This window comes from Esox lucius, chromosome 14 (assembly GCF_011004845.1).
Source record: "Esox lucius isolate fEsoLuc1 chromosome 14, fEsoLuc1.pri, whole genome shotgun sequence".
Classification (NCBI taxonomy): Eukaryota; Metazoa; Chordata; class Actinopteri; order Esociformes; family Esocidae; genus Esox; species Esox lucius.
Window position 1 is genome coordinate 18041077 of NC_047582.1, and position 17819 is coordinate 18058895.

The following is a 17819-nucleotide window of genomic DNA, read 5'->3' on the forward strand; positions in this document are numbered from 1 at the left end:
ATAATAGGCATTCTGGTCTTATGTTTAGGGTTAAGGTACATAAAATTGTAAATGTAAATCCATTGTTACTCTTTAAAAGGTCCTCACTACATATGTATTCCAGGGCTGTGCATACTTTGTTTGTTTGTGTGTGTGTGTGTGTGTGTGTGTGTGTATCCATACGTGTGTGCATGCGATTCAGCACCTTTCTACCTTCCCACAGAGGCGGGCGAAAATAAGCTTTGCAAAAGACTGGAGACTAAAGCTGTGATTTACAACTGGATGGAATTAAATGTGCTTCCTCTTTCCCAATTGCCTACTATTTATTGAGCTGTATTTGTGATATGACTGTATGTGCATTTGTTGAAAACTTTATAGTATATTAGAGAGATAATTGATACTTAGCCTCAGGTAGAAAATAATTCAGTTAAAAGGAGGGGAAAGCATGGCATGGAGTGAAGTAGAGGATGGGAGTGGGAACATAACAGGACACTTCATGCTACAGTATGAATCATGTGGTAATAAAAATGGTACCATCAAGCTGATGTCATAGATACGTCACAGCTTTCAAACTAACAAACTCTTTCCTAAAACCACCCACCTATTCATCCAAAAAACGGAACATCATCCTTCTGATGAGTGTCAGAGACAGTCGAGAATGACATCCTTTGTCTATTAGATGTCTGAATCATTAAGGAGATTGAGATGTGCCACTCCTTGCTTGGTGAAGGCTAGGACCTATCTCAGTTCCATTTGTGTATTGTTGTATACAACCGTAACTTAGCTTAGTACATTGTTCCAGTGGAAAACCCTTGTCTGTCTTTCTATCTGTTTCTGCTCCACAGAACAAGCCAGAGCCACCCATTTGTGGGTTGTAATGGTCATATGGTTCAAAATGGCTTGATGGAATCATGTGTGTTTGCTTGTGTGTGTGTGTGTCTATCTGAACAAATTTACTTTTCTAGCAGCTCTCTTGCAAATGCAACCCAGACACATCTAGTACCCGGAAGATAAAGCAGGATGAGCTCCCAGGCTTCTGTGATGTATGACCATCCAACTGGGTGTGTGTGTGTGTGTGTGTGTGTGTGTGAGAGAGCGCGTGTGCGCATTCATACTTTTGTCCATTTGACAAAGCATGTCTAACTGGGTGTATCTGCAGTGAGGGAGAAAAGTGGCCTGGCCAGGAATAGAAGCAGTGTGTGTCTTATGTAAGATGGCCAGAGAGCCATGGGGGATGTAAGGGCTAGCGACACCATGGTTAGGGAGAGGACAGAGACATAAGGCCGATATAACTCCCCTCGGACAAGACATACCACCATTGTAGTACAGCATTCCTGGAACTTGGCGATGGAGGCGGCAACAACTGCACAAAGCTGCATCCATTGTTCCTCTCTCCTTCCCTTATTATGAAGAGACTGAGCACGACAGGGATACCGTCTAAGAAAGGAATCTGTTCTGTACAATACTGGCTGGTTTAACATACAACAACATTAGACAACAAAACAAATTTGGTCCCCGGTAACTTCGAATGTGCAACAACCGTTGCCATTTTTAAACAGCAGCAAACTGTTATCAGAAAATTCGCTCTTTAGCCCTTGAGTTTGAACTTTGCAGCAAACTGTATTCAGCCTGCCCACACAGAGCCATCGACCTGCCTCCAACTCTGATCTTTTCCCCAGTCTCAAACAAAGGACTTGAAGTGGAATTAGTCATCATCAACAAACTTGTTTTAAAATAAAAGCTGTATTGAATGCCACTGGATGCCAGCTAATTGTCAACATCAGCACTGCGACTATGAAGAGAAAGTGAAAATTTAGGAGCCATTTGCATTCTTGTACACAAGCCAGTTGGACTTTTGAGCTCACCTTACAACTCCTTTTGTAGAGGTATATATGGGTGGTTCAATAGAGAGAAACTACCCTGCGTACATCAGAGAAGAAAAGCTGTTTCTGAAATGATGGTAAATGCAATGCTGATTAAAGAAGACTTCTCTCTATTTCTCATCGCACAGGTCATCAACTGGCAGCTTCATTAAATAGTACCCGTAAAACACCAGTCTTAACATCAACCATGAAGGAGGAAACTCTGGGATGCTGGCCTTCTAGGCAGTTGCAAAGAAAAAACTAATCTCAGACTGGTCAATAAAAAGAAAAGATTAAGATGGGCAAAAGAACACAGACACTGTACAGAGGAAGAACTCTGCCTAGAAGCCCGGCATCCCGGAGTCACCTCTTCACTGATTAGGTTGAGACTGGTGTTTTGCCAGTACTTTCATGAAGCTGCCAGTTGAGGACCTGTGAGGCATCTGTTTCTCAAACTAGACACTCTAATGTATTTGTCCTCTTGCTCAGTTGTGCACCAGGGCCTCACACTCCTCCTTCTATTCTGGTTAGAGCCAGTTTGCACTGCTCTGTGAAGGGAGTAGTACACAACGTTGTAGGAGATCTTCAGTTTCTTGGCAATTTCTTGCATCATAAAGCCTTAATTTCTCAGAATAGTTTTAAGTTTCATGTATTGAATGTGATGTCTGAGGGGCACATGGCACTTAGAAAAATGATTGGGTTACAAGCTAAATTCCATCCGAAACCCCTTTAAATGTAAGAATACAAGGACACTGAACACACACATTCACAGAACGCCGCTTGATGAAGTTTTGACCTTCCTGAAAACCGCTTTTTTATATTGAGGACAACAGACAGATATAATAGACAGCAATAACAAGGCTTGTTAGATCTGTACTAAGCTACAGTATAACAAGCCTTTGAGACATTAAAACATAAGGTTACTGTTTACAATCATAATACAAGTTCCTGCCATAATTAGGGCAACATTGCATCATAAGACCAAGCAATTGTATGATTTTAAACCATATTTAGCTATACTGAAGTTTTCTTATAATTACCAACGTTTTATTATGAACCTATGATTCAATATATTTTAATCAAAACTGCACTAGTTCACCTTAAATTAAACCAATACATAATCCTGATTATAAAGTAACTAATATTGTCCTGATTGAATAATTAATTGCCCTTAGGGTGCTAAAGCAATGGAAATGTTATAGTAATTAGATTCCAAAATAAACATACAATAGTGGAATGTTTCAAAAATGAGTAATGTGACCTTATCACTAACTGATATTACTACAACCTAAATGATTGGTCAAACTGACCACTTTGTTTTAGGAATCCCTACTTCCCAAAACATATTGGTTTATATTAGGTACTGACTGCATCTTTTTGAATCATCAAAATTATTTTGAATCATCTGGTACTAAATTTCAGTTCCAAGGGGGGCAGCTAACATTAAATAATTTACAAAAAGTGGGTGTCATGTTAACCCATGTGGGTTGGCTATCCCAGTGCACAACCCACAAAGACCAACCAGGCTACTGGCTACATGTTACCAACCAGGTTAATGGCTACATGTTATCAACCAGGCTACTGGCCATGTGTTACCAACCATGTTACTGGCTACGTGCTACCAATGAGGCTACTGGCTAGGTGTTACCAACCAGGCTACTAGCTACGTGTTACCAACCAGGCTACTGGCTAGGTGTTACCAACCAGGCTACTGGCTAGGTGTTACCAACCAGGCTACTGGCTAGGTGTTACCAACCAGGCTACTGGCTAGGTGTTACCAACCAGGCTACTGGCTAGGTGTTACCAACCAGGCTACTGGCTAGGTGTTACCAACCAGGCTACTGGCTAGGTGTTACAGGCACAGTATAGAAAACCATTCTCTTGCAACATGGCTGCACAAGCAATTTAAGGAAAAAGGCAAACCCATGTCTATAATAACTTCAGGGTGGAGGACCTCATTGTCTTTAACTGTGAGTCAAGCTAATGTGCGTCAGACACCACCAACCTCACAACCCTCATCACTGTCCTGGATTACCCTCAAACCTCAGGCTTAGCCGGCAACATCCACCAACACCATGCAGATACTATGGCAGCACTATACCTACCATACCGGTGGTCACAGAGGTAGAAGCAGGAGTCAGGAGACGTCTACCTAATTCTGAACACTGGTACTAATTTGGGGTAGCTAATATATAAGATTCATGAACCATTTAGCTATTATTGCTAACACAGAGCCTGAGTATCTTAACTGTGTAACAAGCTCATCGAGGCATCATGCACACCAACCACAGGTGTAATGTCAACAGCTGGGTTCACAATCAGTTCAGAAAGAGCCTGTCGTCTCTAAGAAAAGGCAGACATGTTTGTTTACATGAGTCAAAATGCCTGAATGCTACAGCTTCAACCTTTTTCTCTATATTTTTCCCTTTATCCAGTGTAGCAGTCACAGCTCCCTCCCTCCCTCCCTCCGTCCCTGCAGGCACTCTGTCTCCCTGTCACTGTACGCCGTCAACACCACCTATGATAAGGCTACAGGTCAAAAGGTTAGGAGTGCTAGAGCTCACGGGGCGCCCAGGAAACACAAAAAAAAACAAATACACACATATTGGACAGATATAGCATGAAAAACAACGAGTCATCGATAATCCATCAAGTCAAGAAAGGACACAGCTGTGTATCTGTTGATGGAAATGTCAATACATGGTCCAATCACCGTATTTAGCCAGACCGTGACTGAGCAATTGGGCTGTGTGCTGTCACCACCTGGGTACCAGTGTTGGCAGGCCTCGACTCATGTCTTCCATCTGATGAGACCAATGGACACCGGAACACAGAGTGTGTCGTCAACATGCCATATTATTTCACATGGCCCTCACCAGATAAGTTTGTAACAATCCCTCCCCAGGATTGGGGATGCAACGTAAATATTCTCTATTCAAAGCGTTACTTCAGACCATGAGTCTCTGGTCAAAACGAGGTGACTATGTAGGGTCATTTGGGATGTCACCCTTTGTTTACTGTTAGTCTGCAGTATTTTACACCAAACAATGTGAAGGCAGTTTTTTCAACCCTTCTTTGCACAATTTATACTCTTAAAGTATGGCACTACCACAATAGTGTGATTTGTACGGCATACAATGTAAAGTATTAGATTCTTCACACAACACACTATTCCATTCCATTCCATTTTCATGCAAGCTTTGCTTGTATACTTATACCCAGCTGGCTACAGCATTGAAAGTCCAAAACACTGTTACCTCTGATAAAGCCAAAAAGATTGAGAGCTTTAATAATCATTTTGTTTTGGCTTGCCACACGTTTGAATCTGCTCTGCCTATTCCTGCTGCTGGCACTGATGTTCCTTTCCCATTACAACTCCCCCCATTTCAGTGCAGGTTGATGAGGTCCGGAAGGAGCGCCAACGTTTAATGCCTCACAAACCTGCTGGGTTGGATGATCTGGACTTCCGCTATCTGCCACAATCATTGCAGTCCCTATCACCTGCCTATTGGACCTCTCACTACAAATGTCTGTAATCCCTCTAGATTGAAAAGCCAAAGGGGGTGAAAAACTAAACCAGAACTGTTAGGCCAATTTCTACTCAGCCCAGCCTACCTAAAGTTTTTTTTGAAAGCCTGGTAAATAAACAGATAACTCATCATTTGTAGGCCTGTTTCCTCTGCGGTGCAGTCAGGTTTTAGAGCAGGCAGACACTGAAGCATTTTTTTCTATTTTTGGCCATATGCTCACAAAGTTGAAATAAAACCTAGTTGTGATAGCTGCACCATTTTTCTTTTATTGTGTTTAGAAAAATCTTGGCAACCAGGCGATATATATATATGCCATTACGGTAAACGCATTACCAGAAGGCGTCATTTGTGGTCTTTTTTGCAGTGTTGGGGTGTCCTAACTAGACAGAAGTCACTAAAACTTTAAATATCCAACATGAAAGGGAAACAAGCTGGTCATCGTCATTTACCATTCAGACACACAGAACCATATATATATATATCGTAGTCGACTCCACCCGGAGTCGTTGTTGGTGGATGTCTTGTCACATAGACATTCACCATGATCAAATGGTTGGAGTTACAAATTCACTGGAAAATGTGGATGTGTTTATTTTTGCTGTAAGATGCCCACAAGCCATTGTATCAACCAAAAGCTAAGCTAGGGAAACCTAACAAATAAATTCCTTTAAAAAATATCAGTTGGAGCAAAAAAATTATAGAAATATGTCCTATATTCAGTAGAGACCCAGGAATGAGGAGGTAGTTTTGGCTGGTCTACAAGGGTAGGGGTAATCACAGTAACCTAGTCTGTGGGGAAATGGAAAATTAGGATTCTTTTTCCCTAAACAACAAAATAAAAATTAATACTTTTTTCTCCATCTTGTGCCAACAAACTAGGCAATGCAGTAAATAATTAAAAATGTTGTGAAAAACATGGTACATTTAGTAGAATCGGTTTTCATGCACAGTAGTACGCACAGCATTTTCACTGTCATTTCAAACCATTGTCTTTCTTTTTTTACATTGGTTCTACAACTCCATTTCAAAATGATCTATGCATAACTCATCTCAAAAGAATTCATGTTTCCTTTGAACTCAATATTATTGTGCCTTGGATCTTTATGTATTAACATGGCCAGGTGATTTTGTGTTGATGGTCACAGACTTGAGGTACAGTATCACACGTCATGATAGCTCTGCTTTAGTATACTGAAGTCTCACAGCTCACAGCTCGGGGGTTGAGGTCATTCACTATTTCTAGTACCTTCCCCTGGTCCTGGATGACTGGGAGCATGGCCAAGAGTTCTCAATGTCAGCCTGATCCACCTAGGGCCTGAGAGGACTTAAATAACATTCAGGAGTTAACTGTCTAAAACTATATAACACGTTTGGAGAAATGAAAATGGACCACTTTTTGTTCAAGCAGTCATTTCCCAACTTGCTTTTAATAAACAGAAAAATCGGTGGGGTCTTCTGCAGAATTTGGAAATCTCAATGTGGCCCTTAAAGGCCAAGGATTTCCCACCCGTGTCCTAAAACTATCCTCATTCCTTATTTCTTTGACAAATATTGACTTATTTCTTCTGTATCCCTCTTGGTGGTAAATAGGTCAACCTGGAAAAACAGCTGCTGCATCCGGAAACCAACCCATACACACACATATAATTCACGTAAATACGCACATGACACACACACACACACACACACTAATGCACGCCTGCATACACACACTCACACACTGCCAGGATGTCGGGAAAGGTGAAAAGGATAAAGACAAAACAAGGGAGAGGAACATGTATTCCCTAGTTGATTGAACGAGTGAGAGGGAGGAAAGTGTTAGCTCTTCCATCTCTTTTATGTGGCGGGGAGAATAAACGCCTAATGGACAGCAGGTGTTGAGACTAAACACATAATGAAACTGGAGAGGACTATAGGACCACATCTGGTTACTGCAGGACAGTGTCCACCCGTCTCTCCATTAGTCTGTCTGTCTGTGTGTCCGTTCAAACCTTCCACTCAGAGGAAGTAAGAATACAGCTTACTGTAACAATGGATCATCCTTAACTCTTTCGATAAAATAGTTACCCAAGATACAGGTGTACTTTTAAATTGTTCAATTAGATCGACGTAAATCCCTCCCTGTTTTCTCCAATGAACGGGTAAAAATGGGTCAATCAGTTCTTGGAGTACTGTTCAGCCATAAAAAAACTCCTGCACTCTCACCATGACTACAGTACAAGCCATGCACTTCTGCAGTGATCCAGCTAGTGAATGGGAGCAAGGATGAGTGAGCCCAGATAAGCCCACGAGTGGCAAGATGAGGTTGTTTGTGTGTGTGTGTGTGTGTGTGTGTGTTTCTTACTTGGTCATTAGAAGGGCTGAAGGGCACACTCCTCTGGAGCTGGAGCTGTTTGTTGATGTTGTCCTTCAGACACTGACACACACGCCGCTTCTGGTCAGCGGAGTAGGCTTCTAGACTGAGCAGGCAGTCACACTTCTGCACAGCCAGATAAAGAGAGAGATGGACACAGAGAGATTGAGAAGAGAGAGAGAGAGATGGAAGAGACAGAACAGAGAGAAAGAGATGGGAGAGGGAAGGATTAGAGGGTTAGTTATTCTCCTTTTACCCAATGCTTAATTTTTCTTTTTGTCACAGGTTTGACAGTTTGGTTAAAAAAAGGGCCTTTTGTGAATGTGTCTCCATGGAGGCAGGACCTCTTTTTTAGGAGGGGGAGAAACAGAGGAAATGAGAGAGAAAATGAAAGCAAATTAATGAAAGAATGAATGATGGCAAATGGGAGAGAGGAACAGAAAGTGTTAGAGAGATATCGTTAATGGTCTCCACACCCATGGAGAGATGAAAGCCCAAGGCAGGGTGTGTGTGTGTATGTGTGTGTGTGTGTGGGGGGGTCATATCCACTTAGTCACAGATAATTACGCTGACCCAATGGTACAGTCCAGGCCAGCACAGGCCAGTGAGAGATGAGAATATGTAAAATAGTGAACAATAGTGAAAAAATATCAATGATAAAACAACCTCTTGGAGTGATTTTACAACCATGATGTGGAGCCATATACAGTATAAACCTAGTGACTTGGAGCCATATATCAACTTTGAACTATATACAAACCTTGAGTAAACTACTTTATTGTTTTATGTATGTAATATGTAATATATATACATATATATTTTTATGTTTTTATCATATAGTTGAACTGTTTTGCACTACTATGATTAATATGTTCTTTCAAAAAAAAATTATTTTCTTTCATCCTATCCTTTCTGAGCATCCTTCCTTTCATCTTTTCTGTAACGTCTGCTCCGCGTGGCACAGCCACTCCCCTTCCAATCCGGCGCTCCACCTCACCAGTATACTAACCACCAGCAGGAGAGTGATGGCAGCAACGCATCCTGAGGACGCACCGGTTTCCAATCACTGTTTAGTTGTGTTTATATCCTGTTGTTCACCCACCGCACCTCACAGATTATTGTTTGTCAAGACTGACAGCATGAGGTGATGCTGTTTTTCTCTTTATTACAAATACAATAAAGGATTGAACCGCGTTCGCTACTTTTGTATTCTTTCCTTTTTGGCCTCACTTTTACACACTCACTACACTCAGACCATCACATTTTCCAAGCTTTGTTTTCTTGATCAGTTTCATTACTTTCCTTAGCTACTTAACAGACTTAGTTCCCTTTTCTCAATTCATTGCCTTTTCACATCCTCTTTTTAAAACCTCCTTTTATCCTTTCCAATCCTGTCCCAGGAGCTAGAGAAATGAATCCTTTGCTCAACCTAATGTCTACACGCTCAGCTGTGTTTTTTTTCTGATACTGATTACAATTACAGTGGCATCTCATGTGCTTGACTTTTGAGTCACAAACACACACATAAGTATATACAAATTTCTTCAAATGTACCATTTTGTATAGATCAACATCGAGATGGTAGTTTGTTCAGTATACTGTACAGATCACAACACCAACACTTAGATATCAGTTAACATGTATAATATCTGATGTGGCTACATGGTGTGTGTGTGTGTGTGCGCATGGTGAAATGTAAACTAAACTGGTTTTGTTGGAGACATACATAATGGGCAAAACTCTTCTATTACCTATTAACAGTGGATTTGTACAAAGGATAACATATTAAAGGGCAACAGAACAACTAGTAGAAAATCCTTTGGCCTTAAAAAGGGTCAATACATTTTGAGCTGTTGTGTCATCCTCAGACTTTCTTCAGGAAAGAAAAACAAGCATTTCACATATACCATATGACCCCCCACAACACTGACACACACACCAAAAGTGAAACTCAAAACAAGACTAGTATATTTAAACATTCAGAAGATCTTTCATTCATTCAATCTAAGTTCATGTCCTTGTTTTACATTTTTAAATTCCATCTTTAAGGAAAAATATCTCTTTGGTATCAGGGTTATTTTTAGCTGTTTTTCCATTTTTTGAATGTCCTCTGAGATGGATCTGTCCTGTAGGATTTGCTTAAAGCTAAATGCCTTAGTCTGTGGTCCTTTGGGATGCTCACAAGCTTATTACAGTTGTGCTCAAAAGTTTGCATACCCTTAGAGAATTGCTAATATATGTACCATTTGTAGAGAAAACACGAGTGAGCAGGAAAAAACATGTCTTTAATTTCTTATGGGATTCACATTCAAATGTAGGCCATAACAGAAGGGCACAATCATAAAACAAAACATGGCAACAAAGAAAAAAATGCACTGACGTTGTTCAAAAGTCTGCATTCCCTTAGTTCTTAATACTGTATATTACCCCCTTTAGCATCAATGACAGTATGCAGTATTTTGTAATAGTTGTCTATGAGGCCCCGAATTCTTGCAGGTGGTATAGCTGCCCATTCGTCTTGGCAAAATGCCTCCAGGTCATGCAAAGTCTTTGGTCGTCTTGCATGAACCAGACGTTTGAGACCCTCCCCAGAGTGGCTCGATGATATTAAGGTCAGGAGACTGTGATGGTCACTCCAGGAACTTTTTTCTGCTGTAACCACTGGAGGGTCAACTTAGCCTTTGCTTAGGGTCATTTTTGTGCTGGAAAGTCCAAGAGCGTCCCAAGCGCAGCTTTCGTGCAGATGAATGCAATTTATCTGCCAGGATTTTCTCATAACATGCTGCATTCACCTTGCCATCAATTTTCACAAGAACCCCTGTGCCTTTAGAGCTCACACCCCACCCAAAACAATTACAATATTTTACCAGAGAAGGCTGTATTTCTCCTGAGGTTACCTGTGTGTTTTTCTTTGTATCCCGAACAATTATTCTGGCAGTTTTGGCCGAAATCTTTCTTGGTCTACCTGACCTTGACTTGGTATCAAGAGATCCCAGAATTTAAAGTGATAAGTGATTGAACAGTACTGACTGGCATTTGCAAGGCTTTGAATATCTTTTTATATCCTTTTCTATCTTTATATAGTTCCATTACCTTGTTACACAGGTCTTTTACAGGTTATTTTCTGCTCCCCATGGCTCACTATCTAGCCTGCTCAATGCATCCATGTGAGAGCTAACAAACTCATTTAATATTTATACACACACACTAATTGTGATTTAAAAAGCCACAGGTGGGGGAAATTCACCTGTGTGTCTCATCTTGTGTGCCTGTAACAAGGCCAAACATTCTTGGGTATGTAAACTTTTGATCAGGGCCGTTTGGGTGATTTCTGTTATAATATGATTTAAAAAGCTACCAAAAGATAAATGTGATATCAAATGGCTTCATATGATCACTATCCTTAAATAAAAGACAGTGTACTCATATTTTCAATAAAAAATGCCAAAAGGTCACAATTCCTGCCAGGGTATGCAAACTTATGAGCACAACTGTACACTGCAAAAATGCTTCCTCAATAGTGTGAGAACATTTTAATTGCCACAAGACATTTTGAAAACTAAATATAGAGAAAAATAACGGGCCATGAAAGCTGCCCAAAGGGCCACCTCACCGTCTGTCTCTGATGTTCCAACAAGCTCCCAATGCAGAATGCTGTCTACGTTCTAGTGGATTAGCAACTCTCTAAGCACGTGATAGGAGGTGTACAGCCAAAACAAGTGACTCCTTCTCAATAACAATGTATGATCAAAACATAATAGGCCACACTGAAATTAGGCAATACAGCTCTGACTCATGTTATGTTAAAAAATGGACTGTCCTTCTCTATGTGCACACTGACAGTGAGTATTTCACTTATTCACAATTTTTTTTGTCTTTAAGATGCAAAGGATTTTGATAGTAATTCTGCCTGATGTATTTAGAACTGTGATTGTTTTAATGTTAAAGCCAGATTCCTGTCACTGGGGAATTTCTTTGAAATTGTGAAAGTCTGCGACCAGAGATAATGTCTGCGGAGAGTTCCACACAAACCAGGTCCATACACAGTCAGAGTGCCGCTGTACTTGTCCAAGCTATAGCTACTGATAATGCATCGAGAGGAAGAGAGATGAAATGAGAACCCCAAGGAATGAGAAAGAGGAAGACAAAAAAGAAAGGGATAAAGATAATCAGAGAAAGAGTGAGTCACTGTTTCTCCTTACTCAACACAATGATGAAATAGACTATAGGGGAGAAAGCAAAAATCAATAGTGATATTCCCTTCACTAATAATGTCTATCCATCACTGAAAAATAATGGAAGCAGCCCAGACCAGACCTCAGGAGCAAACTGGAAGCCAAACAGATCCTTAAAAGTGAGCAAGAAGTCCTTATGGACCTTGAGGCATAGGGTCCCTAGCCTGCCTGTGTCCTAACTAGTGAAGCACAGAGTAGTTGTAACTATCCCATATGAAGGCCAGCACTGGTGGATACACAATTTAACATCAGACAAATGTCAATATCCTTTACTGGGTAAAACACTGAACGTAAAGTACTTTAGCAGACCTACATAATTACATTAAAGCAGATATATCAACATGCATTCACATATCCATAAATAGTTGCATGTGCCCAAATGAAGCTGTATACAGCATTGAAAAGAAATAGAACTCAATTGTAATTAAATGAATGCGAGCAAACACATTGGTGCTTAGCTATTCTTAAAACCCAGACAGAGCAACCAGCTGAGACTACCGTACTGTAGTGACAGAGTGTGGAGCTGCTGGAAGATGATTCATAGTCCTCCAAAATTACACGTTGACATCGATAAAACCTTCACCAGACTATGACTGGAGTGTCAACAGTCTTGGTAGACTAGAACATTTTCCTTTGACACTGCCACAATGGTAAGCAGTTTGAATAAGCAGCTAGCTAGACCAGGGTTCAAAGAATATAGGCAGCCCTTTACTACATGAGTCAGGTAAAGAAAACACATTAAAGTATCTTGTGGCTTAAGGTTGTCCAGCAACTGATTCTGGCCGACTGCTCTTTCAGCTCTCCTCTATCTTTCCTCACGGACTCTATCAAATAAAGCATAGGGGGGAGAAACTAATTAAATAATTGAATTTCAGTTTGCTGCAATGGAGAAACAGCTCAAGATGCAGATTCCTATCAGAATGAAAAATACCACAACATGGACAGAACATACTTTGGCATCAAACTACTTCCAAGCTGAACTCTTTAGCTTTGTGTGTTATCCAATGCAATAAAATGCTTCTGACAACAAACAGAATTATAACAAACAGTAACTATAAAAATGAATGCATGTAAAATCTCCATCCAAAGATGATCATTGTGCCAAATTAACAGATCAAGTTCTTATACTCCTTTTATTTCTCGTACCTTGTTCCCTATACCTCAACTTCAGTATCCATTCGCACACACAGCTACAGCTAAGACATAAAATACAGGCTAACAAGGAAGAATTCAAAGTATGGCCACTGGCTTGCCTTGGAGTGGCTAAAAATACAGGCAGCATTTTGCTGTAATCAGATTGATTAAATTGCTCCTTGGTTGGAGCCCTTCCCCCTGAGCCATCTGGCAGATGAGTACTGAATGCATCCTTTGCCTCCTGTCAACACTGTTCACCTGAGTTTGCACTACGCCAGCACATTCTGTGTATGCAACATTATGTAGGGATAAAGCAGCTAGCATCCTACCACTTACGTCCAACTTACTTACTTGATACTTCCAGAAACTATGGTTATACTCTTCCGAACTATAAAAGGGGGATGCGTCAGTCTGCTGGGCTGGGTATGGCATCTGAGCATGCCAACTATATTTCTGTTAACTAATGTTTACATATTGAACAAAATACAGTGAGGAAAAAAATTTATTTGACCCCCTGCTGATTTTGTACATTAGCCCATTGACAAAGAAATTATAATGGTAGGTTTATTGGAACAGTGAGAGACAGGATAACCACAAAAAAATCTAGAAAAACGCATGTCACAAATGTTATCAATTGATCTGCATTTTAATGAGATTTTAATCAGTTCTTTATACAGGTAAAGAACTGAGATTAGGAGCACACTCTCAAAGGGAGTGCTCCTAATCTCAGTTTTTTACCTATATAACCAGTATACCTGTCCACAAAAGCAATCAATCAATCAGATTCCAAACTCTCCACCATGGCCAAGACCAAAGAGCTGTCTAAGGATGTCAGGGACAAGATTGTAGACCTACACAAGGTTGGAATGGGCTACGAGACCATCTCCAAGCAGCTTGGTAAGAAGGTGACTACAGTTGGTGTGATTATTTGCAAATGGAAGAAACACAAAAGAACTGTCCATCTCCCTCGATCTGGGGCTCCATGCAAGATCTCACCTCATGGCGTTGCAATGATCATGAAAATGGTGAGGAATCAGCCCAGAACTAGACAGGAGGATCTTGTCAATAATCTCAAGGCAGCTGGGACCATAGTCACCAAGAAAACAACTGATAACACATTACGCCGTGAAGGACAGAAATCCTGCAGCGCCCGCAAGGTCCCCAAGCTCAAGAAAGCACATGTACAGGTCCGTCTGAAGTTTGCCAATGAACATCTGAATGATTCAGAGGAGAACTGGGTGAAAGTGTTGTGGTCAGATGAGACCAAAATCGAGCTCTTTGGCATCAACTCAACTCGCCGTGTTTGGAGAAGGAGGAATGCTGCCTATGACCCCAAGAACACCATCCCCACCATCAAACATGGAGGTCGAAACATTATGCTCGGTTAATGGGACAGGACAACTTCATCGCATCAAAGGGACGATGGACGGGGCCATGTAACGTCAAATCTTAGGTAAGAACCTCGTTCCCTCAGCCAGGACATTGAAAATGGGTCGTGGATGCGTATTCCAGCATGACAATGACCCAAAACACACGGCCAAGGCAACAAAGGACTGGCTCAAGAAGAAGCACATCAAGGTCCTGGAGTGGCCTAGTCAGTCTCCAGACCTTAATCCCATAGAAAATCTGTGGAGGGAGCTGAAGGTTGGAGTTGCCAAACGTCAGCCTCGAAACCTTAATGACTTGGAGAAGATCTGCAAAGAGGAGTTGGACAAAATCCCTCCTGAGATGTGTGCAAACCTGGTGGCCAACTACAAGAAACGTCTGACCTCTGTGATTGCCAACAAGGGTTTTGCCACCAAGTACTAAGTCATGTTTTGCAGAGGGGTCGAATACTTATTTCACTCATTAAAATGCAAATTAATTTATAAAAATTTTTGACATGTGTTTTTCTGGATGTTATTCTGTCTCACACTGTTCAAATAAACCTACTTTTAAAATTATAGACTGATCATTTCTTTGTCAGTGGGCAAATGTACAAAATCAGCAGGGGATCAAATATTTTTTTCCCTCACTGTAAATGCTACATGTGTCATTATGGTACTGAACATCAATCACTTTCCATTATAAGATTTTAGCATTTTTAGTACTCTTATGGACTTTTGAATTTTGAAAGGGTATGCTTCTTTAAGACATTGTATATTTACGTGCAGAAACATGTCCTTTTTAACCTACACCTGCAACAACATTTCCAACAGTAATTTAGGTTTTGTTTTGACTAATTAAAATGACTGACCGCATGCCTTAGATCCACAGTTGTAGTTCTGATATTTCAATTTTTTGTCATATTCTGTCTGGATTGCTGTAATGACAAATTGTCAAATTTAGGTAGGTAAGCATATTTCCATTCACAACAATGTTTTTATTGTAATAACACAGGGCATAGGAAGTGAATCAGTTCATTGAAAAAAAACTAGCAAACTGGAAATAACTACAAAGCATATACGTGGATGTCAGTTTAAAGAAATACATACATTCAGGAATCAACTTTTTGGGATTTGGGGTATTTTTTCATGGTCACGTCCAAAATCAGTGCCATGCAATTTTGCCTAGAAGGTAGGCTGGTTGGGTACATTTTACAGTACTCTAATAAAAAAACACAAGCTACAGGCTAACAGGCTAGGTTAATACTGATTGTGCTTACGTCATCTCCGTCAACGATCAGTGTCATTGGGTGTAATGCTCCTAGACGCTTTGAAGCATGTTTACACATCCAGCCCTGTGTAGAATTGCAGAGGCTCACATGGTAATTGAAGCACATACTATTGAATCCACTAGACATACTATAAACTGACAGTACAAAATGTACCTTAGTTCCATCTTCCAACTATGCTCTCAAGCTACTGTAACGCTATCACATTTTATCTAACAACCCACAAGCCCGAATTGGTATAGGCAAGCAACCAGTGAACCGGCTGAACACTAATCTAATGCTTAAAGTCGCCAGCATCTAATGAGCTAACTCCCAACCAACCAATAAACAAGCTAACATTTATAGATAGATAAGGAGCAGCCTTTTAGCTCCCATGTGATGTTCGGTCCTACTGCACCTTGTCATCACAAGTATTTAGATAAGATAAATATGTATTAGAAAGGGGGCCTTAAGTACCATCTCTCCTTTTCCTTCTTACCCTCTTTCTCTTGTCTGTCTCCCTCCCCCACCTGTTGCAATTACCTGTCCCTCTCCTTCTTTCCTTCTCCCTTGCTTCCTTCTCCCCACCTCAAAGTGATGACATCATTATCTCCAGTGAGTCCAGACAGGAAAAATATGAGGTCTTAGCGTTCAGATGACAAAAGAGGGGTCTAAATGGAGTGCTGCTGTGATTCCTATGCTCCACTATATTTTTATGTTTTACATTTGAGTTATTTAGTAGAGGCTCTTAACCAGTGCAACTAAGTAGAGAATTCATACATTTTTTATAAGCACACACATACACCACACACACACACATACACCACACACACACACATACACACACAGTGAGCTAAAAGCTTAAGTGTAATTCAGTATTAATTATATGAATATAATGATGATGATAAATGTACCCACTGAGTGTAGACTATTACATAGAATGTGATAACAGCATTGGCTGGACATACACAACCGTTTCAGTAACTCAGCAATGTTACATTGTGGTGCACTGTTATGACATCTTTGTTGTTTTTGTACCTAATATAAACCGTATTTGTCTCCCAGAAAAGCCCTATATAAGTTTAATGCATTATTATTATTATTATTGGAGCTCCTCTGTGGATTAATTCTGGTATGTTGGCTATTGATAGCCAACCAATTGAAGAGCAAAACGTATAAGACATACTTGTAAATGTTCTGCCCCCCTCTATTTGCACTTCTGGTTAGATGCTAACTGCATTTTGTTGTACTGTACTTGTACTGTTCAGTGACAATAAAGTTGAATCTAATCTAAGATTCCCTAAGCCTGTGTTTACCACAAGCATTGTCTATATAAATATCTACAAAATCTAGAAACATCTAACTTCATGTAATATTTGACTTTGGCCAACAGCATAGCTACCCTGCCCACTCTTATAAAATCAAGGTCAAACTAATCTGGGTATTTTTCCCCTTCACAATGAAGCTCTTATCAGAAGTATACACATTAGAGCTATGGGCAAGCATACAGTATATTGGAAACCAACACATGATACAATGACTCAAATGACTCATTTATTTCAGACTAAACAAAAGGTTGTTTGTTTTTGTCAATAACAGAAATATATTGTCTCCTTTATATTATCTATTTTTGTTGCAGAAGGGATGTTCTTTTTAGGGCTTATAGTGCTACTTTAATACATGCCAAGACATCTGTGTGGCACTATGTGGGACAGTACTGAAGCCACAGGCCCATAAAGGATTGCCTGATGACTCAAAAAAAATGTTATGCAGCTCTGTAGTTAACATAGTTCAGTCTAAAACTCCTTATAATGTGGACATTTAGGACTTGCATCGAGTCATAACGCCATTGTCTCAGGTCAGTTGTTGTCATATGCGCACGTTAACATTTACAGGAACCTCTGGTGTACCACAATTACCCCGCAAGGAAAAGTCAGTACACTTGCACCTTCCAGCTGAAATGTGTCGACACATACCCATTGCCTCAGCTGATGCCAACACATACCCATTGCCTCAGCTGATGCCAACGCATGCCCATCGGAGGGTGCCCTGCCTCCCACACTTCTTTGAACTCCCCACATCGCGGCGGAGGCG

The 17819-nt window shown here is 40.5% G+C and overlaps 1 protein-coding gene across 6 annotated transcripts in view; it reads right to left on the reverse strand.

Annotated features, from left to right (window-relative positions):
• Positions 1 to 17819, reverse strand: part of rgs3a (regulator of G protein signaling 3a) — a 142530-nt gene that overhangs the window by 63366 nt on the left and 61345 nt on the right. For 5 of the 6 annotated variants that reach the window (XM_034296986.1, XM_029125042.2, XM_029125045.2 and 2 more), the window contains one exon: positions 7716 to 7850. In XM_034296986.1, the coding sequence (XP_034152877.1) occupies positions 7716 to 7850 (135 nt within the window). Of the gene's footprint in view, positions 1 to 7715; positions 7851 to 15737; positions 15958 to 17819 lie in introns of those variants that run through there. The other variant, XM_029125047.2, reaches the window with a different exon arrangement.